Genomic DNA, 27,133 nt, shown 5'->3' on the forward strand with positions numbered 1-27,133 from the left:
GAGCGTCAGGATCAGCTGGGCAGGAAACAATGACAGCAGAGAAAAAGAGGAGCCGAGTTGGGGGGAGGGAGGTAGAGTAAAAAAAAAAAAGTGAGAAAAAGGCTGTAATCCAGCAGGCTCACTAGGTCCAAATGGAAGCAGGTTCTAAAACTCCATCCTGATCCTTTCTGTGCGTTCTCACTGGAGCAGAACACCTCAGTTAGAAATGAGAAAAATGATGCATAATTAATCATTTTTGACAGCTTCTGAGTGATGATTACTGTTTTTATACTTTATTCTTTACTAAAACTCCTCACACATTGATTCAAAGTTAAAGCTCTGACTGCACTGGAACCTCTGCTGGTGAAAACAGATTTGACTCACATTTTACTGGTTAAGTAAAACAAGAAAAATAATAAAAAATAATAAAGGGCAAGTTGGTTGATAAATGTTTTCCACCCTCTGTGTGCTGCGATTCAGCAGGTCCCAGTCATCTGGGGGTGGATGAAGTGCAGATGCGGAGGCATAAAGCATCAGGATGGTTCTGGAGTGAACGTAAACCTGCAGTCTGAATGCATTTCAAGACAGTCTTGGGGTGAATCTGAGTGAGAAGAAAAACCAGATCCATCCAAGTATTTTGTTTTTTTTCAAAAGACCTTTCAAGAGCTTTATTATGAAATATACTTCATGTTACATATTGTTAGAGCTCTGTCCGGATGATTCAGCAGGTTGTTTCAGGTGGATCATTAGAGCTGAAGTCATGTTTGAGAACTGACAAATGCTTAGAGGTATATTTTAAACAACATGTCTCACTGGGTAAGGTTTAGTATGTTTTGTTTCTGAGATTATTTGGCAGCACCATCCTTCAGTAAAGCATCATGTCTCTTTCATGGAGCCTTGAAACAGAACCAAAGTGCGCCCTCTAGTGTCAGAAAAACAAAACAAGAAAAAAAATCTAAGCCAAAAAAAGTGTCCTACTTTCAAACGCAGCTGAATGTTAAAATCCTTGTCAGCATAAAATCTGCCAAACAAAATTAAGAAATTAAACAAATTTAGTTTTTAAAACAGCATTTATTTAGCTTTCTCCATACAATACATTTAATGTACAACAGCACATACTTTATTCTGCAATAACTCTCAGTATAAAATAGGGCTTCTACAATCAACGAATAGTCCTAGGATGCTCTGAGGGACATGAGGACAACAGTAAAAGACCTTTTATATAAAGAACAGGATAATGAGAGAAGTGATTGTATTTGTCGAGCTGCTGCTGTAGGACGTAGAAGTTCAGGCCACAGCTCTCAGCACATCCTGCAAGAACCCGTTTTTTTTTCTTCCTGTTTCTCAAACAAAGAACTCAAGATGATGGTCAAAGCATAAATAATGTGATCTATTACTAAAACTAAAACAACCTCTTTATTTGACAGTGTGTGCATAAATCAGGGCTTGTTCGGACTGAATCTATACCAAGGTCACAGCATAACACACAGCTTTCTGACTGCTTGGTGAGCTTGCATCTTCACAATCATCAACTGAACCGTTTCTGATCTGCGTGTCCTCCACACCAAACGCCCAATCACAGCACGTATATAACGTCCCATCACCGAAGCCACGAGAAAACCCAGCTTGTTTTAACGTCGGCCAGTTAAAGCTTGATTATTGAGGAACCTTTTATCCGCAGGTGGGCGTCAGAGCGAGTGGGCCTGAAAGTAAAACACACCCAACGTCGACCAGCTTTCGTGGCACTAATAGAAAAGCGTTGTGTTTCAGGATGGGGATATAAACGGTGTGAGAAAAAGGAAACGGCAGGATTCTGACTGAGAGGAGAAACAACCAAACAGCAGAGAGAAAAAGGAGATTTGTCTTAAGTCTTTGAGGTAAGCAATGTGTTTCAGTATAATGCCCTACAGACAATCATACAGTTACAATCATTAATTCTTTATATACAAACTTCCTGATTTACATACACCGCACCGCTCATCAGCGTTAAAAAGCATTAAAACTAAAACCATGAGATCGTATCGATGGTGCAATTTATTTTGTAACGAGCAAGGTGGGGGGCAGGAGAAAAAAACTGGGACTTCAGGAAGCCCGTTTCATGATCTGGGCGATGACGATGATGATGAAGATGAACATTATGGCTATTGAAGAGTTCCTCTTGCATACCTCACACGTTTCAAATATCTACAACAGTGCAAATTATCCAGATCAATCATCACTATGTAAGCTCAATCCATGAAGTTATAAAGGTGAGATGGTGAAGAGTAACTGAGCAGATGTTGACCATGAAAGCTCACATGCCAGTGGATTAAACTAGACCAGGAGGCCCCGCGTGTTGGGTGAAGAACTGCATGCAGCGTTACACAAACGCAGGAGGGTCTACATGTAGCATGATCGCTCAAATAAAAGAGGGAGGAGGGAGGACAAAGCAGCAATCTACCCCACACGGTTTGATGCAGGCACCTTTTTTTTTTTTTACTATCACCACCTCCGATGATCTTCTGCCACACGGTGCCAAACACACTGCGCTGCCTAAATCTGCTAGATGAGAAGAAAACGATGAAATGCATGTGCTATAGTAGTAACAGTTTGCACACTCATTGACGCTACAGACTGTAACTGAGGCATGACACCAACGAGCTTTACGAAGAGGAGGAGGCTTTAGGATGCTACAGTACTAGTGCTACCTGAACATGCTACAGATCGAGACTACGACGACGAGAGATGGTTTCACGTGAACACGAAGCAGGAAGCAGCTTTACCGAGGAGCTCGGCCCGTTTCAGGGAGCAGAAACGCTTCAAACCAAAACACACGTTTGCCGTTTTGGGATAAATATCGTCATCTCGAATGGAACGTACCACTTTCAGGATGACTATAGTACCAGATCTGCAGCTCAGCAGAGCCGAGCTCCCAGTACAGCTGGCTCACTGTGTACAAAAAGAAAGCACCCTATCTGTAGTCTGTTTCTGTTAAATGACTCACATACATACGGCAAAAGAACACATTCGCTTGCACGAGTGCACAAACCCTGAAATTAGGAACGACTTCTATCATCACACAGCACTAGTGTTTTGATTATCATAAAGAAAGAGCTAGGATTGCATACTGTACCATACGTCTCCGAGGAGAGGCACCCTTCATCAGCTTCAGCTCAGTTATTTTTACCACGCACGCACACACACACACACACACACACACACACACACACACACACACACACACACAGAAACATTACCTAACTGTTCAAAACAAACTAAAAAAAAAGTACAATCACATGCTTTATAACGGAATGTAGAGAAAGTTCAGACCCTTGGCTTCTGCTGGGACCAAACCAAATGCACACAATCTGTGGCGTCACCCGTAACAAGCTGAGAAATCAAAACTTTTAGATGCTCTGACAGAATTTTTAGAGTTAAAATCCTTTGACCGGTCACTCGACCGCAAGTCTGATCAAATTCTGAAGTGCTCTTGCACATAACAGGGAAGTTACGCTTTAAAATGAACCGCTGTTTGCTAAGAAAGGGCTAATGTTACTGAAAATGTCCCCTATAGTTCCAGATTTGGACTGAACCCTATCAGAACTGTAAAAACAAAACACCAGTTGTGCTCTAACGACTGGCTTTTCGTCCAGACACCTGAATTAATTAACCATTTGTGGGTTTCTCACTCTAAACAGAATGCAAAACCAGTAACAAATCAAGCCATGTTTAAAGTCCTCTGAACATCTTTGAAAAACAAGTAGCAATTTCTGCTCCCTGCTGACAGGACTCTGTAATCTCTCTGGGTTGTTCGTTGTCTTCTCTACCTCTCGTGCTGACAGGAAACTGGCTGCTCCTTGCCATGCTCTCCCCTCTGCATTGTTAACATGTTGTGGCTGAGATCCTGGAGACACACGTGTACATTTTGGACTTCTAGACAGGTAGAGATAAACAAAAAGAAATTGGCAGCTCTTGGTTCGGCTACTACAATGACAGAAAAAAGTGCAAATATTCTTTTCATATTGTGTGACATCTTGCATTAAAAACCCTCTCTCACATATTTGACGACTCTACGTCCCCAGCTTAAAGATAAAAACTTACAACGAAAAAAATAAACTCAAACAGAACTCCGTCTGGTCAAAGTGCAGCACTCCAGCCTCAGTGGAAGGAGAAGAAGTGTATGAAGGTAGGGTTCATCAGACAGAGCCCAGATCAGGGACTGGTGAGCTCTTCCTCTTTGCTCTGAGTAAAGACATTCACACTTACAGTAAAAGACATCGTGGACAGGACAGCTCACACACACACACACTCACACACTCACACACACACACACACACACACTCTAGCTTAGATAAATCTGGCCTCTCCCTCCGTGTCTGGTGGGAGATCGCACACTCCTGTGAAGTGCATCTCCTTTCCCCTGCTTCCCTGCCCCGCTCCGGCTCTCGCCTCTCCCCCCAGGCTGGGCGAGGGCTGTTGGGCCTGAGGGTCCGGCGACGTCCCACGGGGGATTCCACCTGCTCGCCTCTCTTTCAGGAAGACCTCTAGTCGGCGCAGCATCTGCTTGGGGTTCTTTTTGGCAAAAAGCTCCACTTCTGCGGGTTACAAAACCACAGGAAAGGCTGGACTCGTGCTGAATCACACAAACAACCAACCGCACTCCACATTTTGGAAAATACAATTATGTGCTTGTTATTTGAGCCAAAAAGATTAACGCAAATCACATTTCTTTCCTATAAATGAGGCGAGAGGTTTAGTTCAGCACAAATAGAGGCAAATACAAACAGCTGGCCTGGATTTTACAAATCTAATTACACGTTTTTATGTTTCTCACCTGTTAGGCTATTCTTTTGAGTTGCTATTTGGTCGATATTGATGGTATTTAGAGATTAAGTGAAACACGGGTGTTAAATAAGCTATTATGGTTAAGTTTTGCTGTAAAAGAGATAGCTATGTATGTGTATGTAAAATCAGAAGGTTCACAACAATAAAAATCAAGAATATAAAACTTTTTTTTGAAGAGTAAGAAAGGGGTAGGAAAATATAAGTCTTTACTTCAAACTACTCCTTTTCAATACAGATGGTCTTGTAAGCTGCCCAATACAAAATATTCATGTATGTGTATATAGATATATACACATTTTTGTTTGTTTGTTTTATCTGTTTTGAAATAAAGACATTTTCAATCATTCAAGCTAATATAAAAAAAAGTAATTTCACCACAGAGAGGCAGACTGCTCATCACCGTTCTGGCTCAAACATCACATTTAAGAGACAACAACGAAACGGTTGATCTTCTCAAGAAACAAAACTGATATGACCTAAGAAACAACATTTTATTAAATAATACATGATAATAAACACAATGTAATGTACCTTTTAGAACAAAGCCAGAGTCAGCAATGGTCTTTTGCTGGGTCTTCCACAGCTGGTACAGATGCAGGTATGTGGCAACATAAAACTCATTCAGCACACCGACCACCTGCTGACGACGATTGCACTCTCTGGGGATGAAGACGTACACAAAAAAAAAAAAGAGTTGTTGGTCTTCACAGAGTGAGGGGCAAAAAGACAACCAACCGGACACCACAGAAGATTCTGTTCAAAAGAAGAGAGCAGGAGGGACTCACTTGGACAGGGCCTCCTCTCTTAGCACTTGCAAAGCAATGCGGGTCATGTTGATTGACATCACACTGAATGGGAAGTTCTGAGCCAGAGAAAATCCACAGCAAGTGTTACAGAACCTTCAGCCACTTTTCATTTCTTTATGTTCTTAAAACAGACAGACCTTTTTAGTAACCTTGTGAAGTAGGCTGGATAAATACTCCTCCTGAAAGATTTTCCCTTAGACTTCGGTTTTCTACTTACTTTCAGTCTAGTCTGTCTACTGGACCCTTAACAGCTAGGATGAGTTTGTTCTTCATTAAGCTACATTTAAACATGAAAATAAATAAATAAATAAATAAATAAATACAAAAATGACAAAACAGAAAAGATTTGAATCTATTTTTGAAGGATTCTACAGTCTTTGGTTCTTTGGTCTGGAAGTAAATTCTTCAGACAAGGAGCAACAGTGCAAAAGGCTCGGCCCCCCATGGTGCAAAAGCAAGGTAGCAAAAACACTCTGTCCAACAGTTTTTGCTCCCGTGCTTGCACGAAGGAATTTACATGTGTGGGAGAAGCAGCTCTTTAAATGAGACATAGGCAAAATTCACTTTTTGAGCCATTAAAAGCCTTTTGTTGTGTACTTGGAGTCTCTAGGAGTGCAGAAAAGTTGAATTTAGTCTTTCCTGGTGCTGCAACAAAACAGATTGTCTGGGTTTACCAACTACAATTTGATTGTCTTCATTCTCCTCTGGCTCTGAATCAGACTCTGGCTCCAACGTGTAAGGCTGGATGGACAAGTCTTCTGTTGTTGACAACTTTTAATTAATTTGTATATAAAATGTTTCTGCACCACTACATAGCCACAAACCCCTCTATAAAAGAACAATGAACTGGTCTGGGAGCTGGAGGGGGTGGAATGTAATGGGATGAGACTTATGAGGTTTTATACAGACTAGTTTGCAAATGTTTGCAGGGATCCTCAGTATGCTTGAATTTTGAACATGTTTAAAACTGTTGTGCAACAAAAGTGTCTCAAACCAGTTGCAGAGGTATCGTGGGAATCTCAAACCTATCTCAAGCTAGCCTGGTAAAAACCAGACCCTTGTCCTTCACTTTGCTTCATACGAGGGTCTGGACTCTCAGCTATAGAGAAGTGATTCTTGCTGAAGGCGTGGCCTCTGCTGAAGTTTAAAATGATAGGATCAGTTGGCCGCGACGTATGTGTAAGCCAGCTCCACTGTGAAAGAGGCTAAGCTAAGAAGCTAACCGGACATAGCGTGTTCTGTAAACAACCCTACTGAGAGGAGAGAAGTACCGAGTCGAACGAGACGACTGTAAATGAGAGCTGCTGCTTTATCAGACAATTTTAATTTAATTTGGAAGCCTTATCAACACGGACTGGCTTCATTCACTTCCTCCACTGCCGTATGCTAAAATAACTAGCAGACACTGTGCAGAAAATCAAAGCCTTCAAAACTCGTCCTTCTGTTTGCTGATTGGCCCAGGTAAAATTCTCCTGAAGAAATCCATCTCAATGGGAGAAATCCCAGATGAAGCAGTGAAGGGAAACTAGAATTGAGCGGAACTGCGTAGGAAGGCAAGGACCAGGCTAATCTCGCCCTTCTTAATTTAGTTTCTGTAATTTCAGAGCACCAAAGATGGATTTGAACTTCTGGATGAAAGCTCTCCTTATGACAGGAAACATCTGAGGCAGCCTCAAATGTCCAGCCCTAAAAATAAAAAAAAACCAACTCAATTGTAAAAAAAAAAAATTAATAAATAAAAATTGCTCCAAACCTGCCTGTCTTCATTTTAAAAGTTTACTCCAGAGGATTAAACTGTAAACGTGGGGCCAACTGTAAACATTGGGGCCAGCTACAGTTATAAAACATGACACAGTTAGAGTTTTTCTCAGAAACATTTTTAAGTACAGTTCTTTTGCATTTTTAAAAATATCTTCCACTTGTCCAATTTTCTTATTTCGTAGGCACACTGAATAAAATATTGATCCTTCGAGATTCTAATAAAGTCTGGCACTAAAATAGTAAAATGTGGTGTACTAAAGGTTCATATAAAATCCATTTCAATTGCCTAGTGCAATTATAAAGATAAAATGTCTGCATTAGTTTTAATTGGTGTATTTTATGATTTAAATGATACCTGCGTAGGGTGTTGTGATAACTTGTAGATATCTCTAGCCAGCGGTAAAATCTCTGGGTCCATCACAAAGTACAGAGTGTGCATCAGTCCAAGGAAACCAGTGCCACGTAGGTCAGTGGCTGGGTCTGTACCTGCAGACAACAAACCACCAGGCAACCTCACAGTGATTATATGATCGGTGATACCTGTCAACAAATCAAAGACTCAAAACACACATGGATTAATAAAAATATGATGAAGAGAAACTGAACAACGGCAGCCTTTAACTCTTGCACAAAAAAAAAGGAATTTCATACAGAAAAAGCATTTACACAAAATTAGCTTTTAAGCATCTTACCCTGAAAGCCAATATTTTCCCAGTGTGCACCAAACCGAGGACAATCCAGCCTGCTTCCAATCAGCCTTTTATAAATGGTCTGCAGGACACGCATGTGGACTGTTTGGCTGTTGTCCACAGGGCCTAAAAACACAATCACACAATTTTTTTGAAAGAAAATCAGTGGTTTAACCCTTGAATGGTCTTATGGTGGAGCAAAAGAATCTGCCACACATTTATTTTTGGCTGCGTTTTTATTAATTAATTTATTATTTGGTGCCGTCAAACACTAATTTTTCTGATAAATTCTAATCCTATTAAAATGTGTTTTATAGTCACATCTACTCTCTAATGGCTTAGTGGGAAAACTCCATCCATTATAAAATCATTTTATGACACCATATTTAACATAACATAAAATAATATATTTCTTTCCCCAATATATAGTTTTTATTTTAAATCTGTCTCTATGCTTTTAAATTTTCATATTAGCTTACTTGTTGATGCCTTGTTTTTACATTCAAGAGTTTCTGTGGACTTCCGTCTCTCATCTAGTCCGACAAAAATGTTTTAGTTTGGATGTAAAATGCAAAAACACCTTTATGTTCTACAAGTTTTTAGTGTGAAAAACAGTTCTACATGCATGCAGGCTGCAGAGTCGGACGCTCCGAGGCTGAGAGCAGCTGACTCCTGTTGGATTGACCCAAATCAGGACCTCAGTAGAGGATGCACCGGCTGCAGAAACTCAGTTTAATATCCGGTTCAGTCGAAGCTAAAAGCAAATGCTGGTGTGTGCACGAGTAAAGTATGAAAATAAATAAAAATGAATTAAAAAAAACCTCCATGTCCAATCACTGACTTACACGAGCTAGTTTGACCAAAAACAAGGCAACATTTTTGGCTACTGGATCTGAAGGGTCTTTCTAAAACTCAAGTTTGAAATCTTTTTTTAAAAATGATCAAAAAGTCCTTTTAGGGGCACTAATGGGAAAAAATGCCTTTCTTTATTCATTTTTTAAATTGCAATAAAATGAGATTTTGTTGATAAAAACATAAAATAAATAAAATAAAATCAATTGTTTAGTTGATATTTTTAAATAAATCACTATAACGAGCTAGAATAAATAATAATAATTTAAATGTGTTTCATTTATGTCAGGCTGCAATTTCTCTAAAAGATTGACTAGTTTATTGTGAAAAAGTAAAAATAATATTTTAAAGCAGTTACTGAAGGCGGTCCATTTTTCCCGAGGAACACTAGTGGTCATAAAGTTAGAGAACAATTCAAATCATAATCATGAGTTTCATCCCTGGTGCCATGGTTACACACCAAACACACACTCACACTGTGCGATGGCAAAAACCAGGTCCCTCTCCTCCAGGAGCTCTTTGTGAAGTCGAGGAGGTCCAAACAGAAAGTGTGTGATGGCAGCCAGGCCCGTTCTACGAATCGTTGGCTGGATGTTCTTCTGCAAATGTGGGATTTGTTGAGACAAAACCAAAAGAAAAACAGTTTACAGTTACTGAAAGGGGAGGCCAATAAGTCCTGACTAAATCCAGAAGAAACAAATCTGATCTTTGTGTTTACAGTACATGGTCCAAATGACAACTTTCCCACTGCAAACATTAAAGCTTTTTTGTTTTTACTACATTAGAAACACTTTAAATCTGAACCAGAGACTGGGCTTCAGATTAAAGGTACGTTTTGATTTTTCTTACCAATAAGTCTCCGAGATCTGTGGTCTGGAAGTACTGCAGGGCTTCATTGAATGAGATGAGTGGAGTTGGGTTTGAGTCCTCAGTCAGAGCTGTTTGAGCATTAAATAAATAATATTATTTCAGAACGTCATCTTACGCCAGCATTCAACGGTTTGAAAACAAATTGTTGGCGTTGCAGCGACTGACTAATAAAGTCAGTAAAAAAATGATTTTTATCAAATTAAACTGACATCAGCATTTTTAGCTTCTTCTCTTTTTACATTTTCAATTTGAGAATAACGAAGGAGAGTCCAATGAAATTATTTGGTTTAAAATCCACAAATGCAAATATAATGGATTATAATAAAAGTCTAAAAGTGTTAAAACTTCAGTTTATGCCCCTGTAAGAAGCAAGATGTGATTTTTCAGGAGTGTTGCTTTTTTTGTAGGAAGTGTCCTCTTCTGTCATTTTGCTTTCAAATCTTGATAATATAAACCTAAATCTAGTTTTTATTTTAAAACAAATGTTTCCCCTCAAACCGTTGACCAAAAACTGTACTGATCCAACACAGTTGGAACAGATGGAAAGTTTGACCCCAAAAACCATCCAGTTTGAATTGATCAACAAACATCACTTCAAACTTAAGACGTTTACTTGCAGACTTTTGAGGTAGACTGTTGTAGAAATGATGCAGAAAAGCTTTTCGTGTCTTCTAAACATCGTTTCCAAAACACAGGGTTCCCACACCTTGGTCAGCATCAAATTCAAGGACCTTTCAAGGACTTTCCAGTACCAATTTCCTCAAATTAAAGAACCACGTGCAACGGCAATTATCTACTGCTACCGCAGAATGTTACCAATAAACAGATTTAATATCATGTAAATTCAATGAAAAACTGAACAACATTGAAGTTGTTGAGTCAGAAACAATGACGTCAGTTTACCAAAATCCTGAGTTACCCACGTAAGTTATGATTTATTTTTTTTAAAAATTATGAAAATCGTAAAAATAATGAAAATTATGAAAATGTGAAGAGAGAATTTCAATACCCAAAAACCATTCAAGGACTTTCAAGGACAAGTGTAATTTTTGGCTGTTTTCACCAACTGTCCAGGTCCTTGAAATAATTTTTTCCAAATTCACAAACTTTCAAGGATTTCAAGGANCCCAAAAACCATTCAAGGACTTTCAAGGACAAGTGTAATTTTTGGCTGTTTTCACCAACTGTCCAGGTCCTTGAAATAAAATTTTCAAATTCACAAACTTTCAAGGATTTCAAGGACCCGTGGGAAGCCTGAAAACAGTTTTCAGCATGACAAAAGGTTTTTGTAGAAAAGCCATCATTATCCGAGTGCTAACAGCTGAAACATCAAGACGCACCTGGTTGAATGTTCTCCAGAGCCTCCCACTCCTGCCTGGCCTTGTTCAACTCGGCATTGTCCTCTTCCTCTGCGGAGGAAATCACACACACACACACAAATCACAATATGCCTCCTTAGTCTCACGGGATATCAATTTGTTTTCATTCTGTCACATTTTACTGTTAAAAATCAACAAAAAGTAGCTTATTTTCTATGTTTATAGTTTGTTAGAACTGAGCCCTTCACACTGCCTCTGTGCTTCCTCAAGAGAAGTTATCATCACTTCTTTGTGAAGTTCTCTCAGCAGCTGTCTGGTATCTGAGAAATACACAAAATCATTCAGAAAGAGGATGTGACAAAAAAAAAGGTTGCGTTACCTGCAGGCTGGAGCTTGTCACCACCTGAGGACAGAGTCTGAAGGAGACCATTCTGCTTCAGTGCTGAAATCTGGACATTCCACACAGATGACATTACATGCAACATAAGTACAGCTGTTTGAAGCAAGGTTACCATAAATAAGAGGCAGTTACCGGCAGGGATCTGAGAGGAGCACTGCCGTTGGTGTGGTCTGTGCCATTGTGACCTATAACTACTCCATTCATGACCTGCAAAAATACGTTACAACGTCTACGTTGAAAAAAAAACATCTTCCTAGCGACAATTAATTACAAAGGATCAACCAGAAGCAATTCTTAGCTCACAGGCTTATGGGTTGAGTGTCCATTGGTGATCTCTTCTAAAGGTTTATGTTCATGTGATAAACCATTCAGACCCTGAAAGGAAGACAAAAACACAGAGCAGTAGCTTTCAAACTATAGAAATATTAAAGCTTTAACTAATTTAGGAAAGGTAAATAACTACATGGCTTATTTTCTTAACTTTAACTTACTCATGGTGTCTCTAGAAAAAAAAAAACATAATCAAATAGGCTAAATTGATTGATTTTTTTTTTTTTACAGATTCTTCCTTGGAGATAAAGATAAAACAGGGATTTGTGTGCATTTATAAAAACGTTCCCAACAAATGATGTTGCACTCACAAAGGATGGAGCGCAAGATTATCCCACTATTTACTACTGCAGCCATATACAAGGCCAGGGGGCTGGAGGTTATGTTATGGCTACAAAGCCAGGTTAGGGATAAGGGAAATGCCCTATCAGCTGCCACGGCAGCAACATGCTGAAGAAGCCAGGTCAGAGATTACAGCTAAGGCAGAGGGAGGGGCAGCAGCTGACCCTTCTGGCCTTGACTGACACACATGCGACAAAACTGCTTAAAACAATGTCTCAATTATTTGACTGTGAAGGAAAGAGTGGGCACTTTATGCCTGTAAGCAATGAACAATATCACAAAAATTAGTAGGTTGAACTTTCCTCCAATGTGTTGGCAAACATGGCAGGTGTTCCTAACGGTGTTAAGTTGCTGAAAGCCCAAACACCGGAATGAGATTAAAGCAAAGTATAATAAAAAGGTACCTCAGTGTGTGAGGTGACATCAGGATCTTCTTCCATTGCATGTGACTGTGCTGTCTGCTGAGGACGTCCCTGGTTCTGGCTTTTAAGGGCTTCTGATGTCATGAAGTGAGACGGGCTGAGGAGCCAAAGCCAGGAACAACATGGTTTCTGTAGTGCACACTGCGTAGGAACCTAAAGTATCTACGCTTTTCTCCTCACATACATAGAAATGCCAATATTAACTGATAGATTTTACAGAATTCTCATAGAAATCCATGCTGTGCACGTTACTTTATTCTACTGGCTATAATTATGAGCTTTAACTGTAGACCAGTGTGAGTCTAGAAGAAGTGACTGGGGTGAATTTCTCACCATCAGTTCACAAGTTTCATGAAAACCTTCTTCCTTCTTCTCCTCCACAGATCTGCCCCACTCCTCAACCCCACCAGAGGGACACGGAAGCTGCATGGTGACAACGCTCCTCCGGGCTGGGCTCTCCCTGTCCGAGACACTTCATTATTCTGGCATCCAAGTCAAATCCAGAATGCAACCCACAGGTACAGGAACAGTGACCGATCAATATACTGCCAGAAGTGAGAAACGCAGGAGCCTGGACAGATGTGGGTCATGTAGGAAAGGTCTTGTCTGGCCTGACTACTGAGGAGGAGGAGGCACAAAATATCTGAAAAGTAGAAGAAAAAACAATGAATGCATAATATTAAATTAATAACTACTTTCCACAAGGACACATAAAAAAATCTTTGTTATAAATATAGTATTTGTACAAATAAAACTGCAATTTATCCCTCACATATGTGATGAATGACACAAAACATTATTACGAGCAAAAATGTCACATACTCACTGAAAACTATAAAACTGAGCACCATTAAATTTAAAACATACAATATTTTTTGCATTTTAAGAGATTTATTTGTTATCCAAAGTGGTAAATCTACATCCTAAATATAAAAACTAGCAGCCAAAAGGCTCAAAAACATGTAGTAGAAAATATATTAAAATGAGTAATGTAATTCTGTGCTTTTTCACTAGGGCTGCAGAATATACTGTATAAAATATTAACATCACAATATCTTAGCATGCAATATCAATATCGCAAAGGATTAAAACAGATTTAAGACACAAACTGGATGCAAAAACTACAATTTGATCATCAGACAGTGGAGCCCCATTACTGTCTCACAACTGGAACATGACGAGTTGTAAACATTTTGATGACAGAAAATGTGAGCTATCAATATATTCTACATAATATCACAATTATTTCCTATTATGTAGCCCTATTGTTATGGCTTAAAAATTGTAATGTAGTTTATTTTTGTTTATTAAAGACATAATCCTGTAGATTGAGCTTTGGGCGTCAAATAAAGGAATTACCTGCAACTTTTGGTTTTACTCAAGCGACTGAGCTGCATACATCCTGAAGTCAAGAGTGAACGCACAGTGATATAAATAAATAATTATTTTTTTAAAGGAGCTACCTGCAGCAGCAGCAGCAGTATCTGTAGCAACCAACAACTCGCAATACGTCAACTACTAGCAGCCCCGCTGGCACAAAGACGCAGCTCAAAATCCAGAATGTAACAGCTCAACATTCAACCATTAAGGCGACAAATATCTTTAAAAAACGTTGTAAATTTTCTCAACAATTTTGGACTCGCATATCCCGTGCATTTAAGTCGACACCCATGCAGCTCGCGCAGTAAAAAGCCAGCTGCCAGGCTAACTAACGGGGCTAGCCGAAGCACTGCTGAACTGTAACGGAGATGGAGTCGGTCCCAAATCCGACAGCAGCGCCGAAATAAATCAGCTCTGGTCCTCGCAGTCTAATAAACACGGCGGAAATATCAGGTCCTAATACATGTCCATGACTAATATAAGACAGGGACCGTTTTAAAAGTACCTCAGTTTTCTGATTGTTTCTCCCTCCAATCTCGGCTTCCCTTCCCCCGTCCAGCGGTCACAGTCACTCCAGGTGCATTGTGGGAGTTGTGGTTTCCTGTCCCGACACTGGCTTCATTACGTCATTGTTTTCTGGGAAGAAAACCAGCAGCTCCACCTTCAGTTTTTTAAATCCACCTTCAATCTTTGACTACAACAACTATTCTGTGACGTTTTGACATTAAAGGTAAATATGAGTATCTAATTTAAATAACATCCCTCCTATTTTTAATTTCACATGTACAGTTGCACATTATGTGCACTGTATGTATCACTTCATCTGTTTTGATCCTTTGATTTAGGCCTCTGCTTTTCTCAACATTTGTTTTGGTTGTTTTCAGATACTGATGTTTTTTGTCCACTTTAATTGCCTCTTGATGTTGCCTTGCTTATTGTTTAAGCATGCTTTTTGTTTTTTGTGTGTTTCTCATTTGACTATATTTTGCCAACAATATTTTATTATTATATGCAGGCTGTTCATTTTAATTGTTCGTGTTTTTAATTAATGTAAATTAGGTTATAGGAAAGAATCAGAAAGCAGTAATAATAATAAAAAAGTTATGAAAATTATCATATACTTTAATTCAACATATAAGTGCATTTGCATTCAAAATGATACATTTTACCTTTTCAGCTTAAGAAAACAAAGTACTTTCTTTAAAAAGTTTTGTGTGGCGGTAATGGTTATTATTTCCACAGATTTTACTCACTTGTCACTTGACAATAAAAAAAACATGCATATAAAATATAAACAACAAGACAAAATAAGTGGAACTGGCACAAGTTACACATGTTTGCAAGAATAATTAGACATTTTTTGTTGGGTTACATACCACCTCAGTTTTAAATTCAGGTCATTGTATGATGAGAAATGACAGAACTGAGCCCACCTTGAAAATAACGTTCTGATTGATCCGTGTCATGTGTTGTCAAACCCTCAGCTATCACATCAAATTAGCTCAATATCTGTTAGAGCAACAGGATTAAAGCTGTTTTTGTTTGTCAGTAGGATGAATTTGAAGTGGAGACCATTTTGAATGATGTTCACTCCTAAAAGGAATCAGCTGTAATTATAAATTTTGTTTTAATAAAATACTTTTTTATTCTCTTAGCGCTCAGAATGTGTGCTGGGGATCAATCTCAGCTACTGAAACTTTAGGTCATTATCTATAAAACTGACTCAGTTCTGGATATTTTTGCATTTTTCAGGTCATTTGGCAGACATCTTGAATCAAGTTGACTCCAAAATGCAAAATGAAATGAGCTGATGCTCATTTCGTCTGAAGCAACATTTGACCAGAACATGTCTTGGTGGTATTTGGAAATTATTATTATAGAAACCAGTCCAGGAGCTGGATTTTTATCTGTTTGCCTCACTGTCCACAATTTGTTCCACTCTTTAAAAGTTTTAAATTGTGATCTATTTTTCTATTATTATTTCAAACGAATATGATCTCACTATCATGTGTTCTTTAGAAAGTTCTGGAATTTGTCCAGATTTTTCTCCCAGCACAAAAAATAAGGCTTTTTGCAGCTGAGATTCAGACTGGGTGAAAAAAAAAAGGAGTAATAAAATAATCAAGGCTGTCATCTGAGCCAAGGACTTAATGTGACTGCCAGATAGCTTGTTTTGTCTTTCTTGTGTGCGCTGAAATAATTTCCTTTTCCTTTTCCAATCAGATTTCTTTTTTTTTTAATCTTCATCTTCCTTTACAATAACAAAGGAACAAGTTCTGTGAATGGTAACAACTCGGCTCACATCTGCCTCTGCTTAGAATTTGAGAAATTTTAAGCAGATGTCAATTATTTGCCTCTGGAACTTTCTTTTGGGGAAAAAATCCTTATATAAGTCAGCTCTTGGATCTGTGGTGCTGAAATGTGTGGCTCATAAAGCACGTAGGAGTGAAATTAGTCATTTGTCTGGGCCCTAAATTTTTCAGAAGGCTTATGGAAAAATGGCTCCCTCAGTGCTCAGGTTTCACTGCTTACTTCCTCTTTCACCCCAGAAACACCCTTCAGGGTTTAGTGCAATGACACAGTTATACAATTTGAAGCCGTAGTCGACAGAAAACTTCTAGAAGACAGAAAAACGAGTCCCCCGTCCTCCAGCTTGGGGCGGGGGGGCTTCTGGCCATCTGTGCTGCATCCAAGAAAATTAGCTGTTACAAAAAATTAGGAAGGAACAAAACTACACAAAACTGAGAAAAATGTTACACAACTGGCAATAATTGAGGACAGATTTCCTGCGTGGAGTGAAATCCACTGTTAACTTGATCTTGGGGAATTTGCTGCTGGCTCGCATAGCTGCTGGACTCCTTGCACATCCGACAGGCCAAACACCTGCTCAGTCTGGCAAACCGACAGTCTGAAAAACCCATTAAGGAGCACAAAGATATTTCATTAACATTATCGTTGGTTTGGGGGGGGAAAAAAAAGAGGGAAACGGGAAATTTCAAGTGACTTTTAAAATTTTAAGATGTTCATGAACATGAGGGTTTGAGGTTGAACCGTGGGGTTTGGTCTTTATAGATGAAGTGGTTCTGTTGGCTTTTTTTTAGGTCATGAATGAGTGTGAAGCTGCTGGAATCCAGAAAAATATAGCACGCCCTGAGCGTCTGTGCATCAAACTGTTCAAGAATCTGGGAGTGTTGTTTGCAAATGATAGGATGGAGAAGGAGATGAACTGATGGATTCTCAACTGTGATGAGGATGTTGCTTTGGCTTATCATAAACAAGAAAGAGCTGAGCCCAAATGCAAAGCTCTGTGTACTGCTTCTACTGCACAACCCTCGTCTTTGGTCATAAGGTATCATGGAGAGAAAAAAAGAATGGATAGATTTTAAGGCTTCAGTTCAAATTCATGTTTTTGCTCTTCTTTTAGATCTTTGTCACCAAGAATTTGTATTAAAAAAAAACCTTAAGTGTATGTTTGTTTCAGTACCTAAACTTTCTCCCACTCAGCCATCAAACTTTGAAATGAATCGAACCACAGATCAAACATTTAACAGGATTTTATTCAAGTTCTCCTCCATCAGGAAAGAAAAGGAGAAGAAAAAAAACCTCTTTCCAAGCCGCTTCACTGTTTTTCATCGACAAACTAAAAGCATAAATATCAGGCGTTACAGTCAATCTTTTTAACTCAGCTTTTGCTGTAATGTCTAATGGAGAATCAAATAAATAAAAGAGAAATAGAAGTGCAAATTGTAAGCTTAATGGAAGGAACAATAATAAGATGTGTGTAAGGAGATGGGTCAGAGAATCACCAGCAGGGAGCGCTGGTTTGGCCTGTAAATCTGATTTATTTTATGAAACTGTCAGCGCTCAACAGTTAAAACTATTACTCTGTTTTGATCTGTAATATTGTGCACTTTGTGTTGGAAAGGACCTTTTCAGGATCTGACTGATTTTTGTTGAAGTTTTTGTATCATTTTGATCATTAAGTGCATATAGTTGGGACACATCTTGAGGATTTAGTGCATTAAGGAAGGCGTACAATGCCTCTAGTTGTTATTTTTCTTACAAATTACAGCATAAGTGACACAAATAGCAGCAACTAAGGCAAAAGTGTCGTCTTTTACTTTTACTCTGCCTCTCTTCTTACCAAGTGGTAATCAAACTCTTATTTTTAATACATTTTAAAAAATTGGAGTTAAAGTAACCATTTAATTTGAATCTAGTTTTGAGGAAAGCCCAACCTCATTCTGTGGAGTTTCTCATTGTTTTCAGCAGCTAAACACAGATTTAGACGAGTGTTTCTAATGAGCAGAGGGGGTTTCTCTCCTGCCTCTGTCGAGTGCATCGTGTCAAAGCTCAAGAGGCGTCTCGTGTCAGCAGGCATGAGCCATCTCCATGGGAACGTCATTAGTCATTCTTTGTCTGAGGTGGTTGGCAAAGTCCACCTGTGTCTGCGAGAGCAATCTGTTTAAGATGGTCTTTGGGACCCAGCCCTGCACAAGACACAGATGAAAGCAGCGTTAGAGAGCAGAGCTTGATGTTTCAACATATGGTTTGCTTTTAGTTCATTGATGGTAATTATTTATACCTTTAGATCCATACTCAGTAACCAGGTAAACTTGGTCTTGTTTGGGTCTTCAGCGCAAGGTTTCATCACAATACAGGTGGGCCCGTTCTCCGCTCTGAAAAAAAAAAGACAGATGATTTGAAAAACGTTTCAAAGCCCAACCCACAGCTTGGCTCACAGTCCTTGACCCACCTGATAACACCCCTCTGCTCAGGCATTTGTGGGTGCGTGGTGGACATCCCGGCCAGGAAGCACGTGGAGCCGCGGCGTTTGGCACAGCGCACGTTCACAAAGTCCCTGGGCCCGACCACGTTGCCAGGGGTCTCTGCCGACACCTCGTGGGTTATCATGATGTCCTGGCCGATCTTTTGAAGGATCTTTCCGAAAAGTAAAACAAACAAAACGTCATCAGGACTCTGAATATTTCTCACGTGCAAAAAGAACTGCAGCTTGAAATCGTATACAGCGGCCTTACTTTGACCTCTTTGACTTTTGGGTTCCATTCTCCCATTTGCTCCATGTTTTCCACCAGCTCCTCATAAAGGCTGTCAGGGTGCTGCTCCAGAACAACTTCTAGTTTAAACACCTTGCCCACGTCGGGCAACACCTTACTCAGAACTTTATCTCCATTGGCCTGCAGAAAAACAGAAAGGTCAGAGGTTGCAGCGATTTCGATTCCAGACACTTTTTTTTAAACTTCCTCACACATCAGCGGATAATTTACCCCTTTTGTTACAATGTTGTACTCACAGCTATGGTTTCCACAGTCCACCCGTCCTGCTCGCCGAGGATGCTGATGGCCTTCGTCAGTGCATCCTCTCCCTGCTTCACATACGATATCTCCTCCTCACTGTACCCCTTCTCCTGCTCCTCGATCCGAGAGCCTTAAATGAAGTGCCACACAACTGAAACGCAACTGTCCGGCAGTAATGAGTCAAATAATTGATAAGAACTCACAGAGGAGGGAGCCTCGTCGCCGGACTTGGCTGAACCAGTTATTCGCTCCTGGACCTGCCAGTTTGTTCAGCTCACGATGAATGGCCACCATGGTGTTCTTTCTCAAAGCTGCAAAAAAAAGGGGGGCAAGTTTTATGCACCAGAAGGCTGATTTCCACCTTTCATTCAGTCTCTCGGACCCCAGGCTTGCACCTGAACATGGGGAATCTATCAATCTATGAAGTAAAACAAGGAGAGCAGCAGGTCAAGGCACCTCACTCACCTGTCGTGTTCCTCACGTGCCGATAGGAGATGCCAGCACACAGTTTGAAAGTTGCAGGCAGCATTTTTCAGTTTCTAACCGTTCTATAAAAAACAAAAACAAAACAAGGAGACAACTTTAAAGGTAAACAGCTCGCAAAGATTTAAAACCCTGCCTGAGCTGCGAAGATGATTAAGCTTCTTTCTTTGGACGTTTGAAACCTCCCGTCTATATAAGAGCCCTTCCCACAAGGACACTTCGCTATCATCACTTAGATAAACACGCGGGCCCTGCTAACTCTTCCAATGGCCATGTCATCAAGGTCGCCTCATGGACACGACAAGCAATTCTCCCAAACTCTGTGTGCGATGACGTCCAGTGCCTGCACACACCAGCAGACTTTCCACTGTGTGTGTGTGTGTGTGTGTGTGTGTGTGTGTGTGTGTGTGTGTGTGTGTGTGTGTGTGTGTGTGTGTGTGTGTGTGTGTGTGTGTGTGTGTGTGTGTSTGTGTGTGTSTGTGTGTGTGTGTGTGTGTGTTACTGTGGAGGGAGAAGCCAGTAGGATAGGGACCCCGAGTGACTCATCTGTCCCCTCACGGTCCACGGTGGAGTAAACACTCAGGAGTTCAAGGACAAAGAAAATGCATCACTTATGTTGGCGTGTTTCTCCCCTCCGTCATGATTGATATCTCAGAACAAGCCTTGCAAATCTCCAATGCCATTACAGCTGAGAGGAAACGACGCTGCAGGAACTCGGAACGTTCTGTGTGTGTGGCTCCCTTATTTTTAAACAGCTAGTTTATGGAGTGATCTCAGTTTTATGCCTTTCTTTTACTTAATGGGAAAAAAAGTCAATTAGGAAAGTCTACTCAAATCCAAAACAAAGTAATGTCGTCACAGTTTATTGCTTTTGGCGGACAAATAGAACACTTAGTTCATATAACATCATGAAATATTTCCTCATGTTGTGCAACACTCGAGTTCTTTAGATAATTATTCAAATCAGAGACAAAAAGAAGTTGGATTATGTTATGAAAGTAAAGATTAATTTAATTCTACTGCAAGAAGCAGCAACCTTCAGGGTACAAGAAATGGGTGATTAAAATCATAATGAAATTTATATTTTGGGCGTTTTTTACATCGCTGAAACAAGAAGCATTAAAACAATAGCCTACTTAGGTGGGATTCTGTGGAGTAGTTATGAGCAATAAACATCTTACCTTTAGTAGATAGGTTTTTATATAACCTCTGCTTGAAGAAATAGTTTAATTCTGGTTGTTTCAATGAACTAAAGGCTACACCTCACTTTGGTCCTGCTCAGTGGAGGCATTGATGTGGATTGCAGCATTTTAAACAACCCTAATTTCAAATTTAATGTCAATTATCCTGTGAATTATGAGCTACTAAGTGCCAGGAAGAGAGGAATCATTTCTCAGAACACAAGATTAAAAGTTCAACCAATAGTTACAGCGGGTAAAATAAGTATTGAACACGTCACCATTTTTCTCAGTAAATATATTACTAGAGGTGCTAATGACATGAAATTTTCACAGATGTTGGTAACAACCCAAGTGATCCATACATACAAAGAAATCAAMCCATAAATGTCCAGAAATGAAGTTATTTGTAATAATGTGGAATGGCACAGGGAAAAAGTATTGAACACATGAAGAAAGGGAGGTGTAAAAACGCATGGAAAGCCAAGACACCAGCTGAACTCTCTCAGTAATTAGAAAGCAAGCCTGCCCCTTGTCAGTGCAAGTTAATATCAGCTGGTTCAGTCCCAAATGATGGCCAGGTATCACACAAGAACCATATGATGATGGGTAAAAGTAAAGAGTTCTCTCAAGACCTTCACAACCTTATTGTTGCAAAGCATAATGATGGCATCGGTTACAGAAGAATGTCTAAACTTCTGAAGGTTCCAGTGAGCACTGTTGGGGCCATAATTCAGAAGTGGAAAGAACATTATTTCACCATAAACCGACCACGACCAGGTGCTCCTCACAAGATTTCTGACAGAGGAGTGAAAAGAATTATCAGAAGAGTTGTCCAAGAGCCAAGGACCACTTGTGGAGAGCTTCAGAAAGACCTGGAATTAGCAGGTACGTTTGTTTCAAAGAAAACAATAAGTAATGCACTGAACCACCATGGCCTGTATGCACGCTCACCACGCAAGACTCCACTGCTGAAGAAACATCATGTTGAAGCTCCTTTAAAGTTTGCTGCACAACATTTAAACAAGCCTGTGTAATACTGGGAGAATATAGTCTGGTCAGATGAGACCAACATTGAACTGTTTGGATGCCAGAATACACATCATGTTTGGAGGTCAAATGGCACTGCACATCAGCCCAAAAACACCATACCAACAGTGAAGTTTGGAGGTGGGAACATCATGGTGTGGGACTGTTTTTCAGCATATGGTACTGGCAAACTTCAAATAATTGAAGGAAGGATGAGTGGAAAAATGTACAGAGACATTCTTGATAAAAATCTGCTTCCATCTACCAGGATGATGAAGATGAAACGTGGCTGGACATTTCAGCAAGACAATGAGCCCAAACACAAAGCCAAGGAAACTCTCAGTTGGTTTCAGAGAAAGAAACTAAAGCTGCTGGAATGGCCCAGCCAATCACCTGACCTGAATCCAACAGAAAATCTATGGAAAGAACTAAAGATCAGAGTTCATAGAAGAGGTCCACGAAACCTTCAAGATTTGAAGACTGTTTGTGTGGAAGAATGGGCCAAAATCACACCTGAGCAATGCATGCCACTAGTTTCTCCATACAGGAGGCATCTTGAAGCTGTCATTGCCAACAAAGGCTTTTGAACAAAGTATTAGATAAATTTCAGTAAGTGTGTTCAATACTTTTTCCCTGTGCCATTCCACATTATTACAAATAACTTCATTTCTGGACATTTATGGTTTGATTTCTTTGTATGTATGGATCACTTGGGTTGTTAYCGACATCTGGTGAAAATTTCATGTCATTAGCACCTCTAGTAATATATTTACTGAGAAAAATGGTGACGTGTTCAATACTTATTTTACCCGCTGTATTTTGTAAACATTTACACTTTTATACTGTACACATTGAGGTTTCTGATTTGCAAGTGCAAATACCAGCAGCAGCTAGCTGTAGCAATTTTGACAGATAATATCAGCATGTTTATTCCAGAATAATTGTGTAACACAAATTGATGACAATGTAAGGCTTTATAAAAAAGAGTTCACATACTTTAATGACTTCACTCAGTTTAGCCGATTTTTCCAAACTGAAGCTATTCAAAGAGCCATCTACGACAGGTAAGATAGTTATTGTTCAGATTGTTTCTACAGAACCCCACCTCAAAAAGAGCTGGATGATCCCTTTAGGATATTTCTTTGAGTTAATTTGGGCAAGAAATTAAGATAAATTTTCCCTGTTTTAAAGTCTTAAAAAACCAGTGCAGTACTTTTTGTTTCTCTCTGTGTTCTGTTTCTCTCAGACTTGAAAAATGTAACAGGATGTAAGAAGTAAACAAGAATGCACTAAACTATGCTGTGCAAACTGACCTTGCCTGTTTAAAAAAACCCTCTATGGAGTCAGAGGGGTTTTAATTTGTTTAACAGAGTTCAGTGTTTTTATGGTTACACATTATGTTTGTGCATTTTCTGATTTTGGAAATCTCTCAAAACGCTGACTTAAATGTCAAACACATCCCCCCAGAGTGACTTCAAAATGTCTTCTATCGAACTGGCGAGTTGTTTTGTGGACCTTGATTACTTCGTCCAAGAAAAATACAAGCTATCTAACAGTAATATTGCCCCAGCGGGCCACACGTCAAAGACACTCTCAGAGTCAACAGCCCAGACGGTCACGGAGCTGGAAACTTGTCAGGATGGAAGTGGGTCATCTGATTAGTGGGGGGACGAGCACAGAGAAAACAAGAACCGAATAATAAATCCCCAAAAAGAGAGACTGAAGTCACCTTAACCTGTGACCTTATGTCCTTCTGTGGGATAATTTGTCTGGTTTAACATGGAAAAACACAGACCCAGCACAAATAAGTGATCCACTAAACACATCGATTAAACTCTCATGTAAAGCGCTTTTTTTTACAGACAAAGAAACAGTAGAAAAAGTGGGTCATCTGACCCATAAAATGAATGTCTTTTCTGGCAGAAGCAGAATTCTGGTGTAATGAGCTTCTGTTTTGCGTCAAACTGCTTTTGTCCAATGTGGATCCAAAGTTGGCAAGTGTACGTGGATACTGAAGGTCAGTGGGTGTATCCTAAAAAATGACAGTTTCTGTAACTATACTGTAGATCTCCAGAATCATTTCTAACAGGAAACAGGCCAAACTTTTTATAATGGTTCTCAGATGGTTTTGATATTCTTAATTCCCATGAATACTCACTGCATTCAATCAAATATTTAATTGAAAAGATTCAGCGAAAGCAACATGTGGCTGTAACTCATGTGCAAATCTGTTTTCATAACCTCATCATTCTGTCAGGTTAGTTGATAAATGAAAATCTCCTGCAGTTGTTTTTAATAAGTTTAAGAGAAAATTAACAACCATTAAAACAAATATCTCACTAAAACTGCCATTTTCTTAGCTCTTATTAGCCTCATAAGATAAGCTTAATTTAACATGTTTGTGGGTATTTTAAACATTAGAGCCCCGTATCTCTTACATCTGTGGTGTCCAGGTCCAAATTTGTTCTCAAACCTTATCTGGCAATGAAAGGATTAATTGCAAACAATCCTGCGCAGGCATGAGTTGTCATCTGTCATGGACCCTGCTATAGCCAATCAGAGAGCTTATATATGTAAACTTAGCATAAAAAGTAATTAAATATGTGTGTTTGGTAGATTTATTTCTTTGTTGTATCAATGCTTCTTGGCAATAAATCTTTTAGCGGGCACCTGATTGGCTGCACCTTTTGGGGATCAGAAGATCAAAACAAATAACAACAGCAAAATAAGCTGTTTGCCAGAGATTTGGCAAAGTTTACATGTGTACAATCAGATCTACTGCTCAGCCCACAAATGCATGTTCCTTACAAATGTGGCACTATAAGGGAAATGAACAGGCTTTCCAAGATTTATTGCCAAGAAGCATTTTTACAACAAAGAAACAATCTACCACTTATTTCCTGTTTGTGCTAATTTTATATCTTGCTCCACTTCTCCCTTTTCTTTTGCCCGCTGCTTTGAATGATTGACCCCAGTGCCCACCTTCAACACGTCTGCCTCCCTTTTCATTCACGTGGATTGTCTTGCTTCATCTTTTACTCCCTTTTCTCTCCAGAGCAGACCTCCACCCTTTTGTGCATATGACTCTGTGTTTATGACGTAAACATAGGATCAGAGCAACTTTTTTAAACTCATCTCTCCCGTTGTGTATTTCCAAGCTGCAAAAGGTAGCGCGACCCTGTCTCCAGGCTCTCTTCCACCTGCTGCCTTCTCCCACTACAGGTCAGTGTCATCTGCAAACATCACAATCTGTCACACTCCTGCCTGACCTCATCTGTCAACCTATTACTTTTGCATATTTTTTAAACCGCAAAAATCAACGTTACCATTTTAATCAAAACATTGTATTTTTAGTATTGTCTAGTGTTTTGCACTAAATAGGTCATAAAAAGGTGATTAAGAGTTTTATTTTCTCTAACCACAGAACAAATAGCCCCTTATTAACTGCAGGTCACAAAACATAAGGAAACAAAGAGACGGGCAAAGTGTTGAGTATTCAAACTATAGTACAGAGTTTATTAGGACTTGATTGACACAGTGGGTTTGGCTTTCACATGCACTCAGCACTTTGCTGTACATCACATTGAGAAGGGAAGTTCCCTCGTGGACTACCTGCGCGCCATCCCTCGACTCCTCCTTCCCTTCACTTCAAACAAACTGTGTAAGTCTACGCGTATTTGTGTTCCCCAGCAAAGCAAACAGAGTATGACAGTCAGATAATAAACAAAGTGCTGATGTCTGTGTGGGCATTGTCTGGAAATCATGCTAACAAGGAGGCACTTCAGTCTGATTCAGATTTTTTTTTCCCCATATCAAGTACGCAAAGATAAAAAGAGAGAGAAAGAGGCTTCTGTAAGATCAGAAAGAACAATTAAAATTACTGCACGGAACAGCGTTTACTACCTCAAAGAGGGAAAATACCACATTCTTAAAACGAGCAGAAGAGACTGAGCTCGTCCTTCCTTTAATTGGCTGTGCTGCTGCTGCTGCGAGAAGGCCACTTCTTAGTGTGGAGATCCTCTCCTGTCTTCCTCGTCCTCGTCTCTGATGTGAAGGAGCTGGGCTGATTAAAGACGATTCAAATAAGGTAAACCTCTCACATAGCTGCTGATATACCCTGTGTCTTCAGTTATAGTTGGACACGAAACAAGAGGAAGACCCTTATAGAGTTGTGAGGCATTTTGAAGAGCATGTTAAGGATGAGGGGGCAAAAAAAGAAAAGATTTCTGTACATGAGACAACAACGGCTATGCAGCAATATCCTTTACATGGAAAAAGGCCTAAGGAGAACAAGAAGAACACTTTTTTTTGTTTGTTTCGGATGTAGAAAACAAAGCGGCATATGACAATATCAATACAAGAAATGTGCCTTAATGATCAGAGGTAAAACATTTGTCATTTGGTAACAAAACAGCATGACGTTATTTTGAATTGTGCAACTTGTAAGTCATGCTGAGTGCATGTGTTCCTCTCCACTCCATGGGGACTGTGCAGAAAACTAGCAAAAAAATCAAATAAAAACAAAACCTTGTTTCTATACAGCATAATAATTCGTTTTCAAACTCCACATAATGCCAAATATAAAGTGACACTGTAAACCGAGGGAGACATTTATGAATGTGTGTGTGTGTGTGTGTGTGTGTGTGTGTATAGGATGGCGATGGAATGAGGTATGCAGAAGCAAAAAGGGATACAGCTGTCCATACTTACACTTTTGTCCATGCAATGAAAACACAACACAATTCTCACAATTCGGAGTGTGTGCGTCCGTCTGATGATTGTGTAAATGTCAAGGATATGAGTGAGTGTGTGTGTGTGTGTGTGCTTTAAGCTGTATGATATGTCTGCAGGCTCATATTTAAAGTTTATAAAAGGGATCACACGCTTCGTTCCTCCTGTGGTTCTACATGACAGCTAAAACCCTTCAAAATATTCAAAATACCCCCCAAACAATTCAAACATGACAACAGTATCACAAAGAAAAAAAACTTAGAACTGCAATCTTTGGCCTGAGTGTACGCAAGGCAATGTACATCGTGAGCTGAGGTTGCTGAGGTGACGTGAATGTTTACGAGTGATCCGAGGTACAGGAGGTGAGAATCCAGAGGAAGAATAAGTTAAAAGCTGTGCAGGTGGGTGACACGAGGAGAG

The 27,133-nt window shown here is 39.6% G+C and overlaps 2 protein-coding genes across 3 annotated transcripts; both read right to left on the minus strand.

The window, feature by feature from the left end:
* Positions 1-1,030: 1,030 nt before the first annotated feature.
* elmod3 (ELMO/CED-12 domain containing 3) lies at positions 1,031-14,574 on the minus strand. 2 transcript variants are annotated; one of them, XM_014007220.1, is made up of 14 exons: positions 14,480-14,574; positions 12,928-13,237; positions 12,577-12,691; positions 11,804-11,875; positions 11,633-11,707; positions 11,480-11,549; positions 11,122-11,190; positions 9,761-9,849; positions 9,387-9,510; positions 8,063-8,185; positions 7,726-7,856; positions 5,589-5,665; positions 5,335-5,462; positions 1,031-4,553 (listed from the first exon to the last, which is right to left on the minus strand). In XM_014007220.1, the coding sequence occupies exons 3-14, from the start codon at positions 12,676-12,678 to the stop codon at positions 4,306-4,308; spliced, it is 1,308 nt and encodes a 435-aa protein (XP_013862674.1). In that variant the 5' UTR covers positions 12,679-12,691; positions 12,928-13,237; positions 14,480-14,574; the 3' UTR covers positions 1,031-4,305. The 2 variants fall into 2 exon arrangements, with proteins under 2 accessions (XP_013862674.1, XP_013862675.1); XM_014007221.1 differs by lacking the exon at positions 14,480-14,574 and adding an exon at positions 13,954-14,414.
* A 2,938-nt stretch (positions 14,575-17,512) lies between these two features.
* Positions 17,513-20,164, minus strand: star (steroidogenic acute regulatory protein). Its single transcript, XM_014007222.1, has 7 exons — positions 19,758-20,164; positions 19,496-19,603; positions 19,289-19,422; positions 19,014-19,172; positions 18,731-18,915; positions 18,560-18,653; positions 17,513-18,464 (listed from the first exon to the last, which is right to left on the minus strand). Exons 1-7 carry the CDS (start codon positions 19,819-19,821, stop codon positions 18,345-18,347), a joined length of 864 nt encoding a protein of 287 aa, XP_013862676.1. The 5' UTR covers positions 19,822-20,164; the 3' UTR covers positions 17,513-18,344.
* Positions 20,165-27,133: the final 6,969 nt, after the last annotated feature.

Source organism: Austrofundulus limnaeus, unplaced genomic scaffold, assembly GCF_001266775.1.
Source record: "Austrofundulus limnaeus strain Quisiro unplaced genomic scaffold, Austrofundulus_limnaeus-1.0 Scaffold40, whole genome shotgun sequence".
In the NCBI taxonomy this organism is placed as follows: Eukaryota; Metazoa; Chordata; class Actinopteri; order Cyprinodontiformes; family Rivulidae; genus Austrofundulus; species Austrofundulus limnaeus.

Bases quoted from the DNA above. Each gene is read 5' to 3' on its own strand.
- star (XM_014007222.1), bottom strand. From the start codon at position 19,821: ATGCTGCCTGCAACTTTCAAACTGTGTGCTGGCATCTCCTATCGGCAC. The intron at 19,173-19,288 runs GTGAGTACAACA...GTTTTTCTGCAG, and splicing joins GGACTGTGGAAACCATAGCT to GCCAATGGAGATAAAGTTCT. The intron at 18,916-19,013 runs GTAAGGCCGCTG...CTTTTCGGAAAG, and splicing joins CAAAAGTCAAAGAGGTCAAA to ATCCTTCAAAAGATCGGCCA.
- elmod3 (XM_014007220.1), bottom strand. From the start codon at position 12,678: ATGACATCAGAAGCCCTTAAAAGCCAGAACCAGGGACGTCCTCAGCAG. The intron at 11,191-11,479 runs GTAACGCAACCT...TTTCCTCCGCAG, and splicing joins TGACAAGCTCCAGCCTGCAG to AGGAAGAGGACAATGCCGAG. The intron at 7,857-8,062 runs GTAAGATGCTTA...TGTTGTCTGCAG, and splicing joins GGAAAATATTGGCTTTCAGG to GTACAGACCCAGCCACTGAC.